General features: G+C 45.2%; 2 protein-coding genes across 4 annotated transcripts in view; one reads left to right on the top strand and one right to left on the bottom strand.

Annotated features, from left to right (window-relative positions):
• The window catches only part of LOC126543114 (carboxypeptidase inhibitor SmCI), a 52152-nt gene extending 30549 nt beyond the window's left edge, over positions 1-21603 (top strand). The window contains exon 5 of the mRNA XM_055062250.2: positions 21506-21603. The gene's annotated coding sequence lies outside the window, so the exon portion shown is untranslated. The remainder of the gene's footprint in view (positions 1-21505) is intronic.
• The window catches only part of LOC126543109 (venom metalloproteinase antarease-like TserMP_B), a 31102-nt gene that overhangs the window by 2463 nt on the left and 3083 nt on the right, over positions 1-25556 (bottom strand). For 2 of the 3 annotated variants that reach the window (XM_050190249.3, XM_050190250.3), the window contains exons 3-11: positions 21873-21965; positions 19096-19234; positions 15018-15175; positions 13865-13936; positions 13655-13782; positions 13513-13565; positions 10469-10577; positions 9374-9541; positions 7079-7214 (exon numbers count right to left, since the gene is read on the bottom strand). In XM_050190249.3, the coding sequence (XP_050046206.1) occupies positions 7079-7214; positions 9374-9541; positions 10469-10577; positions 13513-13565; positions 13655-13782; positions 13865-13936; positions 15018-15175; positions 19096-19234; positions 21873-21965 (1056 nt within the window). The remainder of the gene's footprint in view (positions 1-7078; positions 7215-9373; positions 9542-10468; positions 10578-13512; positions 13566-13654; positions 13783-13864; positions 13937-15017; positions 15176-19095; positions 19235-21872; positions 21966-25556) is intronic. The other variant, XM_055062245.1, reaches the window with a different exon arrangement.

Raw genomic sequence — 25556 nt, 5'->3', positions numbered from 1 at the left:
TGCTTCTTGATGTATTCGCGGCTGTTGACATTAGGGATCCGTGCAGTCAGAGCTATGTCATCCGAAAATGTTTTTTTTTTTTTTGTTATTTTCGCTGAAGGTGCTGAACCTACCGAGCTCTACGCCAGTCGTGGATTCCGATAAGGTGGGGTTTAGAGCCCTCCTCTACTGAAGTTTACTTTTCTTTTGCTTAGCAGAATGAATAAAATAAGTAATCGTTCTCCAGATTTACTTAGATTACATATGCATATGAGCTGCTGCAGTGACTCTCCAGCAGATCCACGCAAGATTGCAAAATGTGCCAGTGCTGAAGCCAGCCTACCTTCCCAGATAGGATCTCAATTTCGCTACAAAAAAAAGTGCTTGTTATGTTAGTCGCTTTCACGCGAAAGTCAATTACAACATACGCTGCATCCATAAATTGGTATTTCCTCCAATATTTCCTCCAAGAACAAAACATCAATATTTACGCATCATTGTCAATTGGGGCATCTCCTAGAGACCTGATAAGACCCACCTAAGAAAAAAAATGTACCCATTATTCTAATTAGATTTATTGTCCAAAACGTCGTAACCAGCGGCCTGGCGTGTTCTATGCTCGACCCAAGTGCACAGAACGTTAATTGTGGGGTTTGTGCACCGCAATGCTCCAGTATAATCTCATCCACCCGTAAGTCAAATCTCTGATTGCTCAAGAGACATCCCCCCCTCCCATCTCAGCCCAAGTAATTAAAACCTGTCTTGGTTTTCCACGATACCCCGCTTCAAGAGCTGCAAGACCTACTTCCTAGGATTATACCATCACTACGCGTGTTGCCATTCACACGTTTAGAACGCATCTTCAGCACCGGTCCGGGCTTCAGTCTTAACGCCTTGCTTCTCTTCGAGAAAGCAGACCAGGAATTATTTTCGAGCCTTGTAGCCTCCTATCGCTTATCTCCCATCTTACACACCTTCAGCAACACCAACCCGAACTTTGTGGTTTCTTCAGAAGCCACAAGTGCTCCCCATGATTCCCGGAGTTTAAAAGAAGTCTCAGTTCCCCACGTTGGCGTTGATGCAGGGCACTCTGCATATAGTGCATGACACGTACTTTGACCGAATTCACATTTGTAGATTGCTCTTTGACTCTTGTTCGCTCTACTTATGCGGTGTTTATTTTGTCGACTCAACCTGCGAGAAGTGAATCTCTCGCGTCTCAACGTCGACAAAGTCTGAACCTGTCGCCCTCTGATTACAGTGCCTAATGTTGACAGTAATTCTCATTCCTGGCCTATTAGTGCAGTTCTCATTCTTTACCTACTTCGGGTACTTTGAATATGCCGGTCTATCCAGCCTTATACGTCTACCCCCTCACCCCAGTTATCGTTTAGATTGGGCCACTAGGTATGTAGCCGTGGCTCTCTTGTGGTCGTTCCATCGTGCTCGATCCAGCTTCGTCATCCGATTCTCGTGACGCCATCGTGGTCAACCCACTGTCGTCATATCGTCGTCGTTCAATCCACGTCATTGCTTGTCGCTATGTTATCATAATCATGCGGTCGTCATACCCATAATTATGCCACGATTGTCATAACATCGTTGCCATTGTGCCGTCGTCACACAGTCGTCGTCATCGCGCTGCCGTCACACAGCATTCGTCATGCATTCGTTGTCATACCGTCAGCGTAATGCCATCGTGGTCCATCCGTCGTCATCCTTCCAGATGCTTCATCCGATTCCATTCATATCATCCTCGTCATACCGCCGTCAACTCGTCGTTTACCTCACGCCATCGTTATCATAAAGTCGTCATAATTCCATCATCGTCATACGCTTGTGGTCATCCCATTGTTCTCGTGCCATTGTTGTCGCGCTGTCATCGTTGTACCACAGTCATGATTTTGAAATTGTCGTATTGCCGCCGTCTTCATGCCGCCGTCTTCATGCCATCGTCACCTTCGTCTTTCCATCGATGTCATTTAATCGTGGATACTGCGTCGTGGTCATACAGTCGTCGTCAAGCTGTCGTGGCCGACCCTGGCGAACGAGTATCATGGCAAAGAACTACCACGACACCAATACTACATGCAGTGGACAGTATAGCGATCCCGGAAATAGTGTATGTCGCATATAGATGAAGCAATTGAAATCTAAGAATGACCAATAGAGCTTTAAGATAAAGGTCTCTCCAACAACAGCGTGTAGCTGCATTGCTTGAATGCTAATCGCGTCAATATAGCAGTCATCATGACATTGTTTCTAGTGGAATTTGCTTTCATTTCATTCATTTGCTCTCAAGTTAGTAACTTTACAGGGAGGACTTGTCAGGTAAAGAACAGCGTAGTGTAATGACATAAAGTTAGTGGAGATACCGGTCTTGCAATTTTTTTGCATTCGATGATAGAGGCAACACCGTCAGGAGGATAATCAAGTTCGTGCATCAGGTTCGGGTAGAAAAATTAAAGTGCGTATTGGTACGACATTGAGCAACACCAATTACGAACCGGTGGTCGTTGCGACAAGAAACGTATGAGGACGGTTTCAAAAGCGAGTCATCTAGGATGGGGTTCTGCGGGAATGAGACTGTGAGGCTCAAAGGCGCCCTCGTTATATCTCTTCCCAGCTCTGCGGCGCGGCACCCGTTGACAGCTTGTGTTAGATACTACGATATATTATCATCGAGGTGCTTCCTCTATGGAACGAAGAATGAATGGCTTGACGCCAAGAGACGAGGAGACGACGGCGTGGATTGGATAGCAAACTCGGTACCCGCTATTCTAGTTGAAGTTAGGAGGAAGAAAGAGAGTTGTACATGCGCTGCGTAGTACAAATAACCGGTGGTGTATTGCAGTCACAGAAAGGAAGCGCGAGCGCGACTGGCAGGATGGCAAGGCGTGCGGCGAGTTAAGAAATTCGCAGGCAAGAGGGAGCCATCTCGCCCAAGACATGGGTGATTGAAGATCCCTTCGTCCGGCAATGCACATAAAATAACATAAAGAAGAATATGATTATTACAATGGTTGAGTGGTTGGCAGAGTCCACGACATCATATATCAGCGATTACCGGAGCACTTGGTTATGCTCGACAAACTAAATTGCCCAATACGTTGCCCGTCCAGCACAGGGAGAAGTGGAATGCCCTTCCTTTCTGTTGTCGAGAACGGACGTTGCGCAGTGCCTTAGCGTTCTTGCCCTTAAATACACATTCACATCCGCCCCGAAAATCTGAAAATTGTGCTATACCCTACAGTCGCCTAAATATTACAGAGCATATGCTTCGTAAAAAAATAGTCGTATCTATTCAATATATAATGTATAGTTGGAACCTGCTGTTCTTATATTCTTGTCATATTTTAAATGCATATATCGTGTTTTCTTCTTGTTTTTTTTTTCTGAAGTGTAATAAGGCAAAGTTCCTGTTAGTATTTATGTCATGTAGTGGTCTAAAATACCCACGTCATGCATTCGCAACATGGGAGGCCAGAATCCCAATCACGTGAACACGCGTTGACTTTTTGTTCAAGCGTTCTCGTATATGTTGTAATGCAAAATGGAATTTAAAAAGTTCTATTAAATACGATCATGTTGGCAAAATTAAATTCGCCCACATTCGCTAACAGACGCTTACACGCAATAGAGCCGGCCACACATGAAGCTACAAGTCATGCGCGGCCAGAAGAAACCATACTGTGTCGTCTGCGAATAGCCGTCGCATATAATGGCACTTATCGATTCCTAATTAGAATGGCAGAAAATGTCATTTGTGACGTGTGGGATACGTAAGAAACTTTAAAGCACATATGGTGTGTAACTGTCCTTTATACGGTGCAAACAGACTTGATTTAGCAATTATATGGATACTCCAAGCGCATTTCTGCCGTCGGCGTCGCCGTTAGGTTGAGTATAAAGTCCAAGCGCTATAATATCGTCGCCGCTCGCCGTATGCTATTATGTGCGAGGGTGGGCCAGCGATCGCGGCTCATTCTCGCGCATGCATGAGAGGAAATCGGGGAGGCAGCGCGCCCGCCCGGGTCACTTTATCTTGAAAGTCATCTACAACGGGGACAAAGTCCACCACGCGCTGTGTTTTCACAGTTTAATTCACGGTGATACGAGATTCAGCACGAAGGTCAATTCGCTCGCTGCAGGTGCCGCGCTTCGTCACTCCAGTGTCTCGGCAGCGAATTTTCGCTGTCATCGGGTGAGACGTCTCCATGTTTGCTTGTGCGTGCGTGACAGTGTGCTTGTTAACTTAGCATGCCTATGTTTACAAGCTTACACGGCCGATAAAACTACTAATTTTCTTCGTATAGCTGTCCACTATTTTGCTATCGCAATCGTTGCTTCGACTTTCGGGCGAAACTGCGCCTCTTTTATTTTTCCTTCGCTCTCATCTCGTACACTACAGTTATTGTATTTAAGGAGCCAGAATTGTGCCACTGTTTTCAACACACCACTCGAGCCGCCTCTGGCCATTCTAGCACCGCTATTCGCCGAGTGCCATCACGTGGTCAAAACGGGCTCCACTGCCTATTAGAGAAGCCAACACTCCGCGGCCACGCCACCAACACTCTGCAAGAACCGGTTGACCGAGCGCAATTGACATCGGCGCTGTTATTATTCTTGTTGCTTGTTCCTTGATGCTGCTAGGTGAAGGATACGTGCTCACAGGTACTCTTTTGCTTGGTTAAATTGCAGAATCATTCTCACACGACGCAACGATAGCTGTTGCAGTATGACGGGATATTAATAAAGGGCTTTTTTTTTTCTAAGCGCAGCACTGCGGAACTTGCACAAGTCGTGACGTGTAATACCCCTGTCAAGCGGGCAAGTTAAGTGCACTTACGTTGAGTGCACTTCGGGACCTTGAGTCACACTTTAGGCAACGCGCTTCTTTACGGGAAAACAGAGTGCACTCGCAGTAAAAAAAAATGGCGACAGACTAAGAGCGCGTTCTTAAAGATGTAAATTAACAAGAGGAAGCTGCTAAAAAGCGATTGTTTTAAGTAGAATTATATATAAAAACAAACTTCATCTATTTGTCTCAACAAAAAACGAAGATGTTTTTATTATAAGTGTGTTGCAAGTCAATGCTGGCCAAGACGAATGCCTAGCCAATCCAAAACAACACGGCGGTGTGCGGCAGTTGATCCTGCTCATGATCCTGCTAGAACAGAATATGAGCGAGTATATATGAGCAAAGACGGCGAGTTCGATATTTAGCTACACTGCAAAATGCCACGCACACGGCTCAAAGCACGACTAACGTGGTCAGCACGCTTTCACACCAAAATAAACACGAACATAATGAACATGGCGGCGCCGCAGTGCCGCATCATTCTGGCGCCGTTAGTTGCGTACATGATAAATTCGTTTCTTTATTGTGCTGTTTCGCTTCTCGCTAAACACAAATTATATTGTTAAAAGCTGTCCAATAACTGAAATGAACTGTTGTGTCCTTTTTCTAGGCATTACATTTTGCGTCGTTGAAAGCGTTGGCGGCGAGGCTAGGCACTCCTTTAAACCGTTGGCGGCGAGGCTACGCACTCCGCCAGCAAAGTGCGTTCCGTGAACGTACTCCGACTTGAGTGCACTCATCTGAGAGTACACTCCGCTGCGACGTTAATATTTGGGAAAGTGCACTTAAAAACCGAGTGCACTCGCCGTAAGTGCACTTAACTTGCCCGCTTGACAGGGGTATAAGACGCTTAAATGATGTACGGGAATCGTTAGAATCAACATAGTTGTGCAAAAGGGGGGGGGGGGGGGGGGGTATCAATGCAAGGAGTCTATGAGTGCATGCTGTTCCTCGTGTCATTCAGCTGGATCGTGTTGTCATGTTCTAGCGAAGATGAACGACGCAGTGTCAAAACTACGAGTCATGAATTTATTTTTTGAGAGGGACGAACTTGTGCTCTGCAAAACAAGCAGCACAACGATAGCGTCGAGCAAAGTCGGCGATCATCGAGAATCTGAGCTGCGGGTTGAGCGCGTCGGCTTTGACACATGATTCATCGAAGGTTCCAGCGTAATCGGTGGTGCTCGCGTGCCTTCCAGAAAGTACCACGCAATTTGCGTCGCGCGCACAGTCACATTACACAAGGTTCGGTGACAACAGACAACGAATAGAACCAGCGATAATAATCGAGGAACCTCAAGTACAGAAAGGCGCGTCTTGCGGTGCGCAATTACCTTGAACAATTGTTAGCCGGGGAAAGACGGCCACCGGGAAAAGCAATAAGTGCACGTAGCCATATTTAGCTTGCCTACTTTACACACAATTGGTGTTGGGCGTGATTTCTTGACTACGTACATTCACGTCTTTCAGCTGTCGCGAGCCGTGGTCACTTGCTTGGCTTAGAAGAATTATAGGTAATGTATCAAAGCTCAGCATTTTACTTGACGCTTGGCATAGAAATTGGAAAGGCTTCGAGATGTTGCCACCATGCACTTTTACGTGATCATCACACGCTGAATTTTCATTAATCTTGAGATAATAAGGCACTCAAGCGTAAAATCCAGGCTCATAATCATGAGATGAGCTGTCGGTTTGTATCCGCAAAATGATAAGGAATGAAAAGAAAGGAAAAAAAAAAACAAGCGCGGCTAGCATTGCCGCGCGAGCGCAGCTCCTACGCGTACGTTGAGTGACTTTCCCGCATAACTTTGGAGCCCAAGATGGCGTACCTTGGCGCAACACTGGTTCCTTAAAGGGTGCTTATACAGTAACTCAATCGTGCCCCATCGAGGTGCGACACCTGGTGGCACTTCTCATCACGTAAGCGTAGGGTGTCTCGATAGTACCGCTTATCTACGGCGGCGCTGCCAATCGGATACACTACGCCAGCGTTTTGGGGCGCACTTAGCTCTACAATAAACCTCGCTGACGCTTTCGCTGGTTCGATCGCCTTTGGGTGAAACTGTCAGGTTTGAATCCGCCCTTTCCGTGTTGTTCTAATTACTGAGTTCTGTTATCGCCAAGCATCTGGACAAAAGGCTCAGTACTGTAGTGAACAAAAAAAATCGCTATCCTTTATGCACAATGACTGTTCGCAAGAGCAAGTTAATCGTGTGTGAAAAAAAAACTAGGGCTTACCACTTCTGCTTCTACGTTTTGTATATTTGGAAATGCTTTTCTGCAAATCTTTTTGATTATGTTTCTATAGCCCGGGTACTTTTTGCTCACGTTCTGGGGTGTAGATACGACTTCCCAGCATTCCCTGCCTCGCAATCTGAAACACAATTAGGCATTGAGCATTATGTATATATGGCGCAAGTAGGAGCAAAGGCCGATAAAGCTACGTTCATCCTTGACACACTTCGGAACAGGGAAGTGTGTCAACAGCATGGATTTTGCCTGTGTCCTTTTGCGCTCCGTTCGCATAAATGAGATGTCCGAGCACGGTAATCTGGCGGCGGCCAAAGTGGCACTTTCTTGCGTTCAGTCGCAGACCGGCTCGACTCAAAAATAACCAGTACTGCTGAGAGGTGCTCGAGGTGCGTAGTGAAAGTTGTGGAGAATACTATAACGTCGTTCAAGTATAGCACAGGCACATGGACCATTTGAAACCGTGAAGAAGAGAGTCCATCAGCTACTCAAATGTGGCAGGAGTGTTACATACACCGAACGGCATCACTTTTAATTGATAAAGACCGTCGGGTGGTACAAAGGCGGTCTTCTCGCAGTCTAGATCGTAGTATGGTATAATACATATATCATGAAGATATCTGGCATGGTGTCTTATTAATTTTGCACGAGTACACCGCCTGACAGCTTTACTCTTGTAATAGTATATTGCGTGACAGACTACGCCTGGTTGCATGAGTCATGTGGCCGCTATCGTTGATCATATCGCTGTGCATGTCCTTGATTACGGCATTTGGGAAAGGAACCGTGCCTTTCGTCATAACAATAAAAGCGGCAATGCACGTGGGCAATATGAGAAAGTCTGGCGTTTGAAGAACGTTAACACAATTCCAAGGAAATAAGAATGAATAAAGGAAGCAGCCATCCTTTCTTGCCCAAGAAAACAAAAGCGCTGCGCAAAAACATTTCTTTTAGTGGCTACCTTTGTGCGTTTCACTTCGTACGGCTGTCATCAATGATGTTTGCCATGATGCGCCACTGTCGTACTCGATGATAAGAAACCCTTGCCTTCACTAATCTCCATCAAGTTATTGTTTCTCTGTCACTTTTTCTTTCCAGTGCCACTGCATATAAAATATTGCATTGTCTTCTCTGACAAACCCATAAGGCTAATTTTCTTACTAGTACAGACGAACAGTGTAGAGTCAAGGATAATTTAAAGAACGGCCCATTGAGAGCGCTAATTGAAGCTGTTAGTGCAGTGAGGATGTCACTGCGCGCAACGTGTTCAAGGTCGACAAAATTTGTGTCATTGAACTATAACAATACCTCAACCAAGGGCAGAGCGCGATTGTGTGAATCTGGGAAGTAAGGTCTGTTATACTGCAAATGTGCCATACGTCTTCTGTAAAAGCACAGCATGAGACTTCGTCAAATTTCTCATCGCGTTTTCTTGGTAAACACGGCACCTCTTCCGAGGATCAATTCATGGCTCAACTTCATCATTTGAGATAATGAATTGCCGGGCGAGATACTGGCCGCGTTAACATGCTTAGATATGTGTATTGTTAGAAAACAAACATCTCATGTCAATCGTCGACAAGCGCCTCCTCTTGTCACTACGAAGCCGCCTGCAGTAGCAAACACTATTCAACAAGACAGAATGCACTGACGATATCTTAGAATTTGTTGACTGACTCGAAGCGGCGATTTGACAATTCTTTCATGCATCCATCATCGATATCGCCTTTCAATGTGGAGTGCGAGCACACGTTGAAGTTCACCAAAGCACACGTGGAAGAAATTCGAGTTTATGGGTTAGGCATCACTAACCTGAATAGAACGCCTTCCCATGCACGTCAAGCAAATTTTCCACCTTTGGTGCTTATCTTGTTCCCAAACAATAATCGTCATATCTCTTGCATGTTTTTTGACGCTGCGTGCCCGGTACTTTCAGGCTGATTTAGCATTCTTTACAGAAAAGTAGCACCCGCAAAGTTTTCGAGAAAGGAAACACAAACAAGACTGATGATGATTATTGTTTAGGTTCAAGGTACGCCCTAAAGGGTGTAAACGTTTTTCAAAGTGTGTTTCCAGAAAAGAAACCTTTATAATAGGATTGCGCGGAGTGTCCCTCTGTTTATTAAAAGACACAGCTAGACAACGATAAGTCACTACAGATCGACCACCTATTAGGAAATTTTGTCGACATCAGCACGCGAAAAAAATTCACGAAACAGTGAAACATAACACGCCATCTTCGCAATCACAGCAAGCCAAACAAATGAGCACAGGGTGCCTTACGTGAGGACATACTGCATCTGCTTCAAGCTGCAGTAGGAGAACTGATGATGCTTTGGACCGTTGTCGACGTAACTCATTATGTATCCGTTACCCCACGGGCAATTCACAGCCCCTGGGTGTCGTTCGATCGCAGAGCTCGGGCCACTTCCATCATGCACGCTACCGAGCCTTCAAAATGAAAACAATTTTTGCGTATCATGAAAGAGCATTTTGGAGCGTGCCCAAAAGAGCACTTTTGTAAATGTGGTAAGTCTAGATAACGCTGACATAATTCATCCCATGTGATTCTTAATCACAACGTGGAATACGTCAGCGTAGATAAATTAAGTGTCAGAGTAACTAACAAGGGGAATTTTTGCTCTAGAAGCTACGTACTCTAGCCAACTAGTAGCAGTAAACATAGTGAATAATAATAAAATGTTAGACATGTGTGACAGGCATTAGAGGCTCAGAACTATTGTCATCATTTGGGAATTCTTGCATAAAGCCCATATAGAACTGTGGGCGCAGTGCACAGATATCGAGATAATAATAGAACAAAAATACTACTAAAACAAGACACAACTTTTTAAACTTGCATAAAACGCACTGCGAGAGTAAAAATTCTTATGGACATAACGTCCTCACAAAGAGCTCAAATCGCAGTGTGGCCGTGTAGCTTGTGAAACAATGAGAACACAGCTTTCTGAACATACTACAGCGGTAATCAGCTCCTACTTTCCGGGCTCCATGGCCAGGCTTTACGGCCATTTATCTGTTTCGCTGGTACCGTGCCTATTGAAGTTTTGTTTACGTCGCTGTTGTCACTTGTACAAAACAACATCTCGTACGATCATTAGCACACACGTATGACGGAGAGAAGTGCTTGAGTGTGATGAAAATTAAAATTAAATGGTTTCAAAGGTCTAAAAACGCAAATTTGTAACATGGAAGAACGGCAGATTGGGCGCGTTGGTGGTTTTTCGTAATGTTTGCTTTACTACAGCATGGCGTATAAAACAACTTATCCCTTTCCAACAGCATCTGCGCAACCTTCGCAGGCATAGAGATGCGATTCATGAGAGTCCTGACCGGAGGTCAAACAAACTTTCTTACACATGAGCGATTTCGTGGGTCATTGTGTGCATTCCAGTAAAGAGACCTGGAATGTCCTCGCCTAGAGCAACGTAGTGGCTCGTGCAGATTCCAGCAACGTAACCAATTCCTGCGAAAAAGGAAAAAAATACTTGCGACTTCAGAAAATAGACTACTTAGTGCACGGACCATCAAATGCGAAGCTTCCGATGACTGATTACAGTAACACGTAAGAAAATCAACTGGACATTTTTCATTCTATTATATGAGATGTAAATTGTCTTTTATTGGAGAATTACTGTTGTCGTGTGGCACAAACAACACAATATGGCCGAAAATTGAATATATTTCTCCGCTGTGTACAAGTAGTATGCGCCAAACGACGCCTTAAGGGCTCAAGGTAGCCCGGTCATTTGCTTACGTAAGCCGGCAGTGCCTAAAATAAAATCGTGGCTGTGGCTAAAAGCACATCCGACGTCTCCCTCCAACTTTTTTACAGGCAGTTTAGACGGATTCAGCAGTGTTTTTGTTAATATACGTCCGACGTTTATCGTTGGTTTTGCAATGTTTCACGTTTAAAATACGTCAGGCATAAGCACCTTGAACAGCTAAGTACATGTTTAATTCGCATGCGTGCTTATTTTTCGTGTGCTTCGGTGCAGCGTGCTCCCGTCATCGCAGCTCTCGAAGATCAGCGTGTTCGCGCTGGTAAAAGTTTGCTTCGAGATCATAAACCACTTTAACTCGCACCGGAGTCCTGCTAACGCACTGGCTGTTTGTGTTCAATATGGTATAGATTAAATGTCAGAGCTGATACCAACAAAATGTCTTCTCCCGCTCTCGACAAAGTCTGCTCTTAACTTATAGCGCACCTTTTCCCTCCACTTCCATCTGCGACTGCTGGAAATGTACAACGCCTCGTGGACAAGTGGTGCAGTGCCTGCCGAATGGAAACTCGCTAGAATTATACCTGTCTTCAAGCCTGCGAAACAGCCGACCAGCTACGCCTCTTTATGACCTATCGCTCTTCTCAGCTCTGTTGGGAAACTAACGGGAAAAAAATGATTCATAAGCGAATAGCGTGCTTCCTTGAAAGGAGAGGCGTCTATCCGAAGGAAATGAAATTAAAAATTAAATTATGGGGTTTTACGTGCCAAAACCACTTTCTGATTATGAGGCACGCCGTAGTAGAGGACTCCAAAAATTTTGACCACCTTGGGTTCTTTAGCGTGCACCTAAATCTAAGTACACGGGTGTTTTCGCATTTCGCCCCCACCGAAATGCGGCCGCCGTCGCCGGGATTCGATCCCGCAACCTCGTGCTCAGCAGCCTAACGCCATAGCCACTGAGCAACCACGGCGGGCCGTCGCCGGGATTCGATCCCGCAACCTCGTGCTCAGCAGCCTAACGCCATAGCCACTGAGCAACCACGGCGGGTCCGAAAGAAATGAGTGGCTTTCGGCAGAATAGATCAGCACTGGACAGTATAATATCCCTGATTTTCTTGGTAGAAGAGCATCGCACTATTTGGCATATTCCAATCGCCATCTTCCTTGACATCAAAGCCGCCTTAGACGCCTTTATAGATGGCTAATGAACCTAAAGCAATCACAGCTAATCGGTACAATTCCGTCCTTAGCGCTGGTAATTCCGCCTACTGCCAGCACGAAGAGCTAATGACAATGAAGACATGTACAGTGCCGTGGACATTGATTTCCTTCGACGATGCACAACGGCGGTCTCTGCATACCTGCTTTTGTGCGGCAATCAGTGAGATGCCTGCTAAGTTGCCTTATAAAGGCAACATTAAGGTTATTACGGCTCGTAGAGTGACCTTACCGTCACTCTGAAGCCGGCAATGAAGACCATTGGCCATCGCCTATCACTGACAAGCTAGGCGTTCACTTAAAAGGCAACAAAAACCACGATCATTTCTTTTTTAGAAGTGCCATGCATGAACGAAAAGAAAAACTGCATATTTATTTCTTCAAGAAATTGTGCACAAACCTTCGAAGATTCCTAGTTAAATTCTTGTTGAAATCATTGAAGTTTACATGTCTTTTGTCCCCCCTCATGTAATGCCTTCGGGCCTTTAAGGAGAAATAAATAAAATTAAATGCCTGCCAATGTAAGCGAATAGCCCGAATGAAAGAACAAGCAAAGGAATTTAGAAACGAACGAACTGACTAAATAACGAGCGAGACAAGAAACGAAAGTTTTCCTTACGGAGTTTGACCACCGGCCACCAACCATTCATGAAAACGGGCGCAAGCGGCAAAGGAAGCCATCAGCTTCCTAAGCCCCGACACAGCGCACCGTCAAGCAAAACTCTAGACAAGCGTGACTAGACAGCTAGTGTGCTAAGTTTTGTTTTTGGCGCATCGACGACATGTGGGGCAAGCGCCCACCGCGAAACGTGATCGTCATGCACGTCGGATAAGAAAGATGCTTCGGTTTGCTTCGTACAGACCGGGAGGCGTCAAAACACGGCAACAGCGGAAGCTTCTCTTGTGCATGTGATTTCCTGCATTCCTCAAGCACCCAACGACAAAACGAGAAACTTTATCGTGCTTCAGGGTCCAGGCCTCCCTGTGTTATTTGAAAACTGATTTCATATCAACTCGTCAGTAGGTACAAATTTTACCGTGTAAGTAGCGGTATAACAGCTTCAATAACTTGATTAATAATTGTGTTTAAATAACTAGCGAGAAAATTCGAACACGTGACCAGTTTTCAGAAGTCCGTCATTCCCGATAATCATGTTTTTTTTAATAGCATTTTTATCGTGAACGCTTTGTTTTCAGGAATTTTCGGCAGTCTTCGCAAGAACGTCCGGTACCTTTCTAGGACATATTGGTAATTTGAGAAACATTACAACAGGCTGTCATTTTTCAAGCACAGCGTTCCTTCAACAATATTATGCTGGATAGTTATATGCATGGTGCGTCCAACAACCACGTAATTCCACATACCGATTTAGGTGTTCAGACTTTGTTGAAATAATGAACTGTGAACTTCCATCTCAAATTCTAATGCCGCGACTTATAGACAACCGTACATCTCACCTGCAGCCATCCTGTCCAATTTACCATCGCTTCCATCCGTGACAACGTCACGCCTGCAGGAACGCGAAGCACAGTGAAAAACCATGTTGTTTCAGTTTCGACAAAAGCAGCGCGAAGCAGAAATTCAGGGAAGTAAATTTACCCGGAAAGGAGATACACGACGTCCGGCCTTCCGAAATAGCTTTTCTTCTTGAAGGCATAGTCTTGAAATTCTTTTATTGTCCTAGTGTCGTGCATCAAGTCACTCGTACCATGCAAATAGTCCTCTGACTGATAACGAAAATACGTCAATGTTAACGAAAAACCCCTGACTTAGAGGGATATAATTGCTGAAAATCAAACTGGCTCTTACCGAAGGCTTTTCCAAGCCAGTTAAAACGAGCCTCACCATGGGGCTTGTCATGTCAGTCAACCGAAGGTTTACCTGAAAAGTATGCATTGAAGCAGCATGGTGTATTGCACGCTAACATTTAATAGCTTCCGAAATAATGGCACTAAACTCGATCCAATTATCCCAAACTGCCACGCTAGGACCATTTCGTCACGTGACAATATGAGTTTTATAAGTATATATGGTCTTTTGATCAGCAAGAAACGTCTTTCTGTATCCCCGTGTTCCCTGCAGTGAAAGATTTGTCTGGTGATATGGTGACGGGTTTTTTATGTCACTTGATATTTTATCTAATAGGTCAAGAGACGTGCGACCTCTTGCGTTTATTGGGGCACAAGTGGCATGCATTCGAGAATAACACGCAGCAATTTCAGGCTGGGTAGAATTGGAACGCCCGCACTTACGTTCACACCAACTTTCATTAGGCTTTGGACGCAGGAATCAGCATCGTCCTTGTGATATCACTGAGTCGTTCGTATCACAGCGGGCATTGACAAGCTGCTTGTATTTATGCTTATGTTGTGAGCAGTGTAGTGCCCAAACAAAACCACTGCATCAGAATAAATTTGTGACCTGTACATTGCACAAACATAAGGAATGCAGAAGCAAAACGTTCTATGTATATGCGACAATAAATACCACTGTACGCATCGCATTTAGTCGTATAGCATTAAATTAACCGCTACACCAATCGAATTTGACTCTGGGGTTTTGCGTGCTAAAACTACGATTTGGTTATGAGGCACGCCATGGTGGAAGACTCCGAAATAATTTTGGCCTCCAAGGGATCTTTAAATTGCCCCCACTGCACGATACACGGGCATCTTTCCATTTCACCTCCATTGAAATGCATCCGCCACGGCCGGGGTTTCGCCCCGCGACCTCGTGCTTAGCAGCGCGACACCAAAGCCGCAATGCCACCGCGCGGAGAAAAAGAATCCGCTTCCAGAAGGCACCGTTTAACAGGAACTTCAACATTGGCGTTGAATATGCAGAATTATTTAAATATATTGTTATTATTATTTTCCCAAGAATTACGTATAAAAGGTGCCGGCACTCCATTAGCATAACATCATTCTAATACAGTGATGTAGTCTCTGAATCCAAAACTCACAGAGTTCATCATCATGCAGATGTACACTAATGTTTCTTTTGTGGTCTTGAAATGCTTGTGATGAGTTATGTCTGAAACAACGAAGACTTCAACGACGACTTCTCGTGGAACGTTTTCTTTGGCGTCAGCATATCTCGCAGACAAGCGGGAACCTTTAACTGGAATGAGAAGAGTAGGCTTATGTAAAGCAGGTTCCAATTCATCAGCATTAGTGGCATTTTAGCAGAAAGGGCATGAGGAGGCACCGCGTTTTCTTTCTTTTTTTTTAATGCGGAGCATTTCTTGGCGAACATTTGCCACTTTCACAGTATCTATCTCTCTGTCTATCTTCCCACTTACGTCTTGGTTCTCTGTGCGCGCAAGAATTCAGCAGGCAGCCACGTTAACCTGTTCGTATCCCCGCAAACAAGACCTTAGAGTGTCCATCGAAAAATGCGCGTTAATCGCGTTTACGCGCAAACCCATGGCACCGTACCCTGTTTCTCTAAATGGCTGGGCTATCGAATACCAGAAGTCTCCCCGCTTCTTAGGTGTGATTATCAACAGGGACCTTTCATGGAGCCCCCACTGCGCATAAGCGGAGACTAATTTTGATTGTACATATACTGAGGTGCCTGTGCGGAAAAACCTGGGGCATGTCGGTACGGTCCATGCTGCAGCTGTACAGAACACTGTTTCTGGGCTTTTTACAGTACAGCTTGCCGGCTTTGGCGAACACATGTAAAACAAACATACGTACTCTCGAACGTTTGCAAGGCCAGGCTCTACGGATATGCCTTGGACTACCACGATGCGCCTCGACTCACGCAACAGTTATGATTTCTAGAGGAGACCTAGTTCCAACATATAAAACGATTGACAACCTTAGAGCACACCTTCCACATCTTTGACGCGTACCCAGTCCCTATATTGCTGCTTTGCCAGCACAGAGACCTCAAGCCACACTTTCCAAACTTGTTGGACCAAGTGAGTACAGGAGCGCCATCAGAGCTTCGCCGTGGAGACGCCACGCTTTTATATCGACTGTGGTTGGGCGTTGCATTTACCAAAGCCTATGCGTTCCGCGTAGGGAGGACCGACACCGCAACTTGTGACTACTGCGGCCATGAAGAATCGGTTGACCATATTTTGTGCACCTGCCCGCAATGCAGTCCACAGAGGGAATGCCTTCGCCACATAATTGACCAGCTATCGGAAAAAAGCATTTTACACCATCGAAAGGACCTACCGTCACAGAAGGCTGTGCAAGCACTATTGCGCTTTTTGGGATCTACCGGCCTTTGTGAACGTCTTTAATGAACGTCTGTGAATGTGTGTGTGTGCCTCCATGTGTGCGCGTTTTTTAACGTTTGCCTCTCTGTCCTCTTTCTAACCCCTATCTCTCATCCCCAGTGTAGGGTAGCAAACAGGAGACTGATATTTGGTCAACCTACCTACCTTTCCTCTTTATCTCTCTCTCTCTTCCAAACTTGTTGCGACCCATCAAGAATACCTTCCGTCGGGATTTACACCAGCACCAAGACCACTGTTACCCTTGTGGTTCCTACGGCAACCACAAGTACGCCTCACGAGTCTGGGAATTACGAAGAAGACCCGTTATTCAACAGTGGTCTTCGTCAGTTCACACTGTCATTACTGAACGAGGCATATGAACAAAGAACGCACATTTACACCGATGAATCCGTCTCAGCCACCAACTCCACAGGCCTGTTATCATCCCGACCTTAAAGTTACAATTACTTTCAAAGCATCCCATATAACGACCTCTGCGGCAACAGAACTTGCTGCTCTAAGTGCCGCTGTTAATTACATCGCACAAGCCAAACCTCGAAAGTGGGTTGTTTATTGTGACTCCAAGGCTGCACTTTAGAATCTGCAGTCAGCCTTATGACGCAAGACACATGTACAACTATTGTTTGAGACCAGAAAGGTTCTCCACCAAGCACTCATAAACCGACATGACATCATCTTTCAGTGGATTACGGGGCACTGTGCTATCGTCAGAAATGACCTTGCCGATGATGCCTCCCGGTCAGCCGATGATGCCTCCCGGTCAGCCGATAAAGAAACCCTGACACTTCCGATACCCTTATCAAGGACAGATGCTCCGAGGGGTCTTCGTTTACTTGCTCAAACTAAGACTGAAACTCTGTGGAACACCCAGATTTTCTCGAACTGCCGTCTCCACCAGCTGGATCCTACATTGAGGTTGCTGATTCCATCGAACTTCTCCCGCCGTGATGCAACTTCACTGTGCCGCCTCTGGTTAGGAGTGGGTTTTACGAAAGCCTACTCATTCCTAATCTTTATGACAGAACGCGATGTTCATCGGAGGTTGTTGAACAGATTAGTAACACACCGTTTTCAGAGACTAAGATTCTCGGACCATGGCCCCACGTGTCGCAGGCATTGGACCTTCGAAATCACCCATCCCTGCAAATGATTCGAGTGACTTGTCCAGATTCACCTCTTGCATTTACCTTCAGCCACGTTCGCACTTATTCATGCAGCTACAAAATCAGTATGTATATATCTATAGGCCACTTAGAGCAGAATTATTATGATGCCTATGATATTAATATGACTATCATTCTTAGCTTCTACACTTTTGTGTCTACCTACGTCTACACTTTTGGATACACTTTTGCCTACACGTGTGGATACCTACGTATCCTCTTTGCGCCGCTCTTCGAACAACAGTAATGCTTCAAAATTTATCCGGTGCTGGGCGGATTCAAACTCGCAACACGCGGTTTCCTCAAGCACATCAATCTCGCGCTTTAGAGCTGCGTCGCGAATGCACCTGTACAGCGCGATGTTAATTCTCAGCTTTAGCACGCACTGACGCGCCAGCTGCGCAATCTTGGAGGCCATGCAAAGGTAGACACATTTCGTGGGCACGCCGTGACATGGCGCAACATGTCCAGAGGGAAGCGCGAGGGAGGAGCCATACTGCAGTAAACGGCTCGCATATATACACATGCTTCGGCGTTCGCAGTATGGTGTGTCTCTACATTACATACATTAGCCGCGTTTACATGAATGCGACAGTGTCGCATCGCATCGCATTTCTAGCGCATCACATTCATGTAAACAGCGGATGCGCTAGGAAGGCGCATCGCATTAATGCGCCAGGCGAGGGTAGATTTACGGGCGCGAGTCGACTCTCGCGGAGCATGTAAACCACGATTTATACAGTAGGTCGTGATGTAAACGCAGGATCGTCGCATTAGGAATTATGGGAAGGAATTAGCCACCAACATGGCGGCGGTCCCGGCTGCCCGCTTCGAATTGAATTTGGCGTTTCTTTTGTAAAATGCGCTTCGTTCGCAGCAAATGATTGTGCAAACGGCTTTCGCTTAGTCTCAGGCCGCTTCGACGACAGAGTATTATGGATAACCTTGTGGTATTTTCGAGATCGCTTCTCGTTTCGAACGAGTCGAAGCATAACGAAAGAAACATTCGAGATGTCAGCGCTACCTATCGTTACAGTTGAGAAATAGCCCCAAAGACGGCATATAGCCTCTGAGATCCGAAGATCTCGCTGGCCAACTAAAACTAAAAAACGTGCGCTGCTTAGCGTACGTTATACTATAGCGTATAGCGCATGCTATAAGTTGCGGACGCTAAACTAAAGCTGTATATTTCTCGGCACTCAGCCACCAACGTGCACTCGGCCCCCCACCGGAAACCAGTTACACCGGAAGTCGACTGCACTTCCCTTAAACGACACCATGTGGCGCTACGTTCTCGCGAGAGTTAATGCTCTACATGTAAACGGCGTCGCATCGCCTTTCCCAAATGCGCTTGGAAATGCGATGCGCCACTGTCGCATTCATGTACACGGGGCTATTGCTTGGATGCTAGTCGCATTAGCATCGATGGTCATCAGGATATGCGTTCTGCCAGAATATTTTACTGTACAGTTTATTTGTGTTTTCATTAGTTCAAGAATATTTACATAGTGGTTGACGCTAAAGTTGCACAAACGCTGTTTGGGTCTGAAGAGCATAACCCCGTAAATGTCAAGTAAATAAGTGAACACTCCGTAACGCTGCCTGCATAATTGGTCACGTACCGTTTTCAACGAAGGAGAGCGCTTTGTCGTACACTTTATCGCGCCTAATTTCGTAGACCATGTGCGGAATGAGTCCGGCCTCCGAGCGTTCCATTGTTGGCACCGGTTGAATCCTGTGATTCTGTCCCACTATACCTGCCTGAAATGAGCAATGATCAACAAGTTAGCCTCACATGGGCGCTACAAAATGAGGATCGTTCATCTCTCGTGCTCAAATGCGGGTTTTCAGCTAGCTTCAATCCTTGCCTTTTCCTTCACTTGTCCACGAAATTATGTTTGAAACCACCGTAGGCAGTGGTACTTCGGTATTTTAATCTTTTCTTGCAAGTGTTTCAAGGCCAGGTGTCGCGCTCTTTCTTAGCTTGTTGAAAGTGCTGATATGCATCTGATTAAGATAGAAAATAATAAACCAATAATTTTCATGAAATAAGTCAACCGAATCTGAAGTTATATGATATTCGTCTGGCTAACCTCACATTTCTGATGCCGGAACAGCCGCGCGATATGGATTGCCAACAGTGCTTAGTAATTCGCACACTTTGCGCTAGTTGTCGCATAGAGACTAGTGCGAAGCGAGTTACCAGACTAAAACCGAAGAAGTAAGGGCGCCGAAGTTAAAGAAATGTTGGAGATATTAGGCTTTCACAGGTCAGCCCCAGATGAACCAAAGAGCTTCCGGAAAGAAGAAATCACGGCAATAATTGGCCGCTAATATGGACAACAGTGCAAGAGAAAGAATATTACCCATGTACTCAGACAGGATCCGGGAGACTGGGAAGCAAAAAATACTAATGTAATTCCCATGGTCGGTCCAGCGCGACCTCCTTTAACATGCCAGCAGGTGAAACGAAGTAGAAACTTATGTCTCGTCGAATGGCGTAATTGCTATTCAGGTAGTATTCTATTCCTTAATACACAATTCAAATTACTGAATAGTCGATTCTGTGGAATGTAGCGCATAACAGCACGTTGAAGTCTCGAGGGCGAGTGACCGATGCAGTGAGGACTGTTCCCAATGATTCTGCTGATGGAGAGTCACGGCTGTTACACATAGGTTCACCAGTTCCTGATCTAATTAAGGCACGGGGGCTCATAACTTTTACTTAACAAGTTCATAGCTGTCATTTAATATAAAGGCCCCGTTTGGGGCAGCCGATAAATCTGCTAGCTCGATTCAGGCAAAGAAATATTTTGGGCAGCCTCACCATGTTAGCATCCCATTAAAACTGAGTGGTCCATGTGGTAGCACACTTACCTCCTTCAACGAACAAGGCAGATTTGCATATATCTTTACGTGTATGTGAGGCATGCCGTTTCCTTAATTACTTCATGGCTGTCGTTACAGTGCACTGGATAACTGAAAGCAGCCGTTTATAATTTACAAGCTACTCGATTGACCCGACGCACGGTTCAGAACGGCAATACATGCAGGTATGAAATACAGGGTGTTTCAGCGAACACTCTCAGACATCTTTAAAGGTTTCCTGTGACAGTTAGCACAATTTTAGTTCATGAGTTGCTCTACTCGAAGAGGAGCACATCACTTGAACAATAAAATGAGATGCATATTCGACTAATTAACACTAATTAAGTAATTATGTTCTGACTAATTACCTTGCGGCCCATATTGCAATTTACAAATTCCATCCATGGAGTTCGCAAGGTGGATTCACTTGGAACGAATTCTCAGGATGACACCAGTTTCGAGATATTAATTCCTGAAGTTTGCGGAGAAATGCATTGGCGGTCCAGTGACTTTCTTAACAAAACGTTGTCTTATACATTGAAGCACGAAAGTGCTTCAATGTTAAGAGAGCCGGCGTTAGGAGAGCCGGTACAGTGTGCAGAAACATGCGTACAGTATAATGGAGAATGCAGAGTTATACTGAGCTCGTATATAGTGAAGCATTCCACAGAGCTCGGGTATAGCGAAATAATTACACCGGTTATAATGAAGTATTTTCAATTTACCGAGCCAATTTCGGGCCCAGGCAAAACAGACCCGTAAGGCTTTTGAAGGGTGCAAGAACTAACTTATACATCTAAAAACAGCTGCATAGTGTTTCTTTAAGGACTCCACCCAAACACATTGCGTTACTGATTTTCCCTTAGGTTTTCAGTAAGCACATCATCATTAATCAACTAGCTATTCCTGATATTGTTTTTTTCTATTGTTCGTTTTCTTTTTGCCACTCAAATGTATTCTTCAATTGATTAACATATGTATGCACTCACTCCTGCAATATCTTGCTATGCAAGATGGCAGTATATGTAAATAAATAAAAATAAATAAATAATTAAAAGGGGATGGCAAATACAAAAGGATAACGCTGCCAAGCGAGGTGTTTGCGCCAACCAAGACTGCGAACGGACTGACCTCTTAACATAAAGCTAATACATCGATTTCCAGGGATGCTCGATTTGGTTCCCACCGCAAGCCAACAACCTCCGACCACTCGGAGCCTCTCCGCAGCAATTTTACTGCAAATAAATCAGTTTTCACCACCACCAATTGGTTATTGCATGTCGAGCTAACGGCTCTGACGAAATATTGAGTATTGACGGGCAAGAATATCTGAAATCGCCTTTACAGCAGCGTTTCTTTAAATGTTGAGACATCATAGCACTCATTAAATGCTACTGTTGTCATCTATGACATCGCTAATTTCAACTTAGTTGGAGCGACGTCCTTAGGTGTGCAAAAAACACAGACGTGTAATCTTAAAGACGTTTATACAGTGACAGAGCAACAAAAGTTTTTAACAACAGGAACTCACAACTTCCGCGTTTTTTCCGTTCATCTTCACTGACACTGTCGCCAACTGATCTCGATCCTGGTAAAGGTCTCTGTTGATTTCGTGTCCGTCATACTGAAAAAAGAAACATGAAAAACTACTTTTCCAACACACTGATAATTGCCTCTAAAATGCGCGTTCTTCTATCAATTTAATAAAAGTCAGATTCCGAGAAGCGTCATGCGCTCTACCCAATGGATCCTCTGAATCACAGTGGCGGAGAGAGAGAAAATAAGGGGTGAAAAGCCGACAGCTTAAGCAGAGTAACTGTCTGATTAAATACAAATGTACTGTGATAAATGTAATAAAATACAAATGTAGAAACATAGGAGGGCAATCTGTCCGAACAAGCAATAGGCCGGCAACTGATAAAGACTAGTCTTTCATACAGCCCCAGTGCTCTTAAATGCAGGGATACTTGGACTGACTACGGACTGACTGAAAAAAATGTCTGTGCACTCTAGTTCGTCGAGCTTCTTTAAGTATGAAATGCTTTTAGCTCCCGTTGCCGGCGACTTTCAAGTGACCTTGAGCCAACAGCTAGAGCCGTTAACCAGGCACTCAGACGAGAACATCCCTGCATCGTTGCAAGAAAAAAACGAGATCATCCGAGCAACCAGTCAAAACTTAAGAAAATGCGGTCTCTGACCCCCAACCCTTTGTTCAGGACCACTTTACATACGCTAATTACTGCCAAAACAAGTTACAAAAATATTGCTTTCGAGTTCCTCCTAATGTTTGTTCGCAATATCACTCAAGCTGCAACTTCTTGTACGTTGATGTTGTATTTGTCATTTCCAATAGCGACGTTCAAAAGGCAGATGCAGTGCACCATACACTTGATTGTCGTCTTTTGGCACTGAGACAGGGTTGCCTCTGCTCTTTTCAACGCCAGTGGTCCAGGAGTTCCGCGGCGCAGGTTTTGCGCCGCCTCCTTCGAGAGATGGCGCCACACTGCATGACCAGGCCGGCAGCGTCGGGTGCGCTGCGGATGGTTGTGAGATGGTTGTGATTGGGTGTGAGAAGGTTGTGAGCAAGCGTCGTAATTACTCCAACCAATTTACTTTGCCGGTAACCTTTTCACGCTTACATCTACTCTCGATTACGGGAGAGCCAGCATCTTTTTTTTTACAGTGAAGCTGTATATGACTAAGATCCCGGGATTTGTTCATCTCCGTCGATAGACAATTCAACCAATCACAGCGGAAGGCTCGCGCCGCGTGCGCTGCTGGGTTCCTTGCCACACCACCAGATGGCACTAGCCTCCGCGCATCCATAGCAGCGGTGCCGCGGGCCGTGCGGAGGGGCAAAACAAAGAACCAGAAAGCTCGCGTTCGCACATCGCACTCAGCTCAAGCGCTACCGTTGCATAGGCTACAGTTGCCAGGATGCGGCAACAGTAGCATACCAAGCAGGAAGTGCCGAAACTAAACTTTCGTATGTAAAAGAAGAACCCGCGAAGCAACTGATTTCAGCAGTTTATAGCAACTGACGCCACGTCACTCTCACTCTCACTCTCGGAAGCCTGTATTATCCGGGCGTTCCATGTCCGCGCAAGCTCTCGCTAGCGTTCTAACTGCGCCTCGGTAAGGCCAAATGAAAACGGGCTAAGCGCCTCAAAGCACTCGCTTGCCGGCGAGGAGTTCATACCTCGAAAGCCCGCTCGGCGACGTTCAATTGAACATAAATGTTTTCGCATTCACAACTCATAAGAAGTACTTAGGTGTCCTCGGATTTACTTTTTGACAAATAGAACATTATATTGCTATTTAATAAACAAGATGTGATGAAAAAAAGTGATCCAGAAACCTTTATTGCATTTTGGAGCCAGATCGGAACACCTGTTATTGCAAACGCCTGCCGAATATTTTTCTCAGAAGTATTCGTATGAAACGCTTTGGTTCCATCGGTGAATACGGTACGTTTATATCATGGTAAGACTTACTCAATCAACTGTGTGCTTAAAATTCTTAATTTATGTGGAGCGGTTGGTTGAGCTGTTAAGACAATAAAAAATATCGTGAAACTATAATCACACAGTTATTTTGGTATATAATGTTACGATGTCGGGGTCTTGAATCCCACCTCTTGGCATCCAACGTTACAACGTGGTCGGTGACCGAGGGTGACTGGTAATGGGCTTCGGGTGTTGAGAGGCCAGGCAATCACGAGGCAATGACAATTTTTTCGAATGGTGAGAATCAGAATTGACAGTTATGAAGCAGCGGCGCCACAGTGCAAACCCTTCGAGGCCCCCAAACTGTCCCTAGTTCCCTAGACAGGGAACTGACAATGCTCTCGGCAGGCTTTTTCTGTTCTACCTTTGACGTTGCGTGCCTGCATGCCACACCGAAAGCGACGAAGATTCAAACGGCAGCCACAATATCTTTAATGGTTCCCGAATGCCGTGGTTGCACACTGAAACGCTACTAGAACGGCGGAGCCAATAATAAAGTTAACTATAAATGTAGGGGCACTCGCGCTCGCTTGCGAGGGCAAGCTGAGAAAGACGGCTTGAGGCGGCGGTGCCTTCTAGCGCTCGTAAGGAAGGAATGCGGGGAGGATGCGCGCCGTCTTCTCGTATAAAAAGTGCAATAAATGAAAGTAACAGTCTGAAACTACAGACGTTATTTAATATTTCAATGATAACTATAAATTCTTTTGTATTACAGAAATGAAAAGGTGTAATAAATATAAATCGGTTGTCCCTGTATACGCTTTGCGGTGTACCCAGCTTCTTCTTTATTACCTAATACCGCATGTTGTGGACTTCTAGATTTGTATACATGAACAGACTTTAGCACTCTGCGTCCCCCCCCCCCCCCCCCATGACTAAGTGGGGTGAATTTATTTAGTAGAAAGTTATTACTTCAATAAACCTTTTGTTCGCAGATGTCTGACCAAAGGCTCGTGCTAACTTTCTTTTGTTGTTGTTGTAGAAGGTGCGACTTTTACTACTTCAATATACTATACTTGATTCAAACAATCTTACTGCACCATGCTTATCTTCGTTTCTTTAGTGACATTACGGTGAGATCGCGTTGTGCTCAGTGTAATAAGTTTGGAGAACTTGTGTAAAAGCGTTATATTTTATGTTTCCATTAATCATTAGGGCAACATCCAAGGAACTACCGCACCGACGTTTCGGCCGTGCGGCATTTTAGAGCGCTTTAAATATCGAGTTTGTTTACACCATTTCTTACTGTGTTTGTATAAATCAATGTTTAAGCCACCGGGGATTGGAAAGTTGCTGTGTTAAAGGCTTATTGCTTGTTCAGGTTCCAAGACTCACTGTGAAGGCCCCACTACGGATTTATTAACTCTGAAGCCAAAACTTTTACCTGATGTCACGAGCGACATGGCTCACTGCCACCTACGAGATTTGAGCGATTGTTTCCTCCTCTACATGTGCCGTGCTGGACACTAGGCAGCTGAGAATACTGTGAGCGGCTGTGTGAACTACGGGGTGTTATCGCAGCGACGTCGCTGTCGCCATTGATGCGGTCGAGGCGTAGGTTCTTCATTGTTATCAACCAAGCGCCTCTATTATTCTATTGTCGGCATGTCCCACATCTGAAGCGGATCATCGTTGTTGCAATGTGTGCCCTCTTTGTGCCGTCGACGCTGCTTTCGGGAGAATGACAATTACGAATTTCACGTCAAAGT

The sequence above is a fragment of the Dermacentor andersoni genome, chromosome 10 (genome assembly GCF_023375885.2).
Source record: "Dermacentor andersoni chromosome 10, qqDerAnde1_hic_scaffold, whole genome shotgun sequence".
NCBI classification, from domain to species: domain Eukaryota; kingdom Metazoa; phylum Arthropoda; class Arachnida; order Ixodida; family Ixodidae; genus Dermacentor; species Dermacentor andersoni.
Note: the sequence above shows the minus strand (reverse complement) of the source record. Positions and strands in the feature narration are given on the sequence as shown.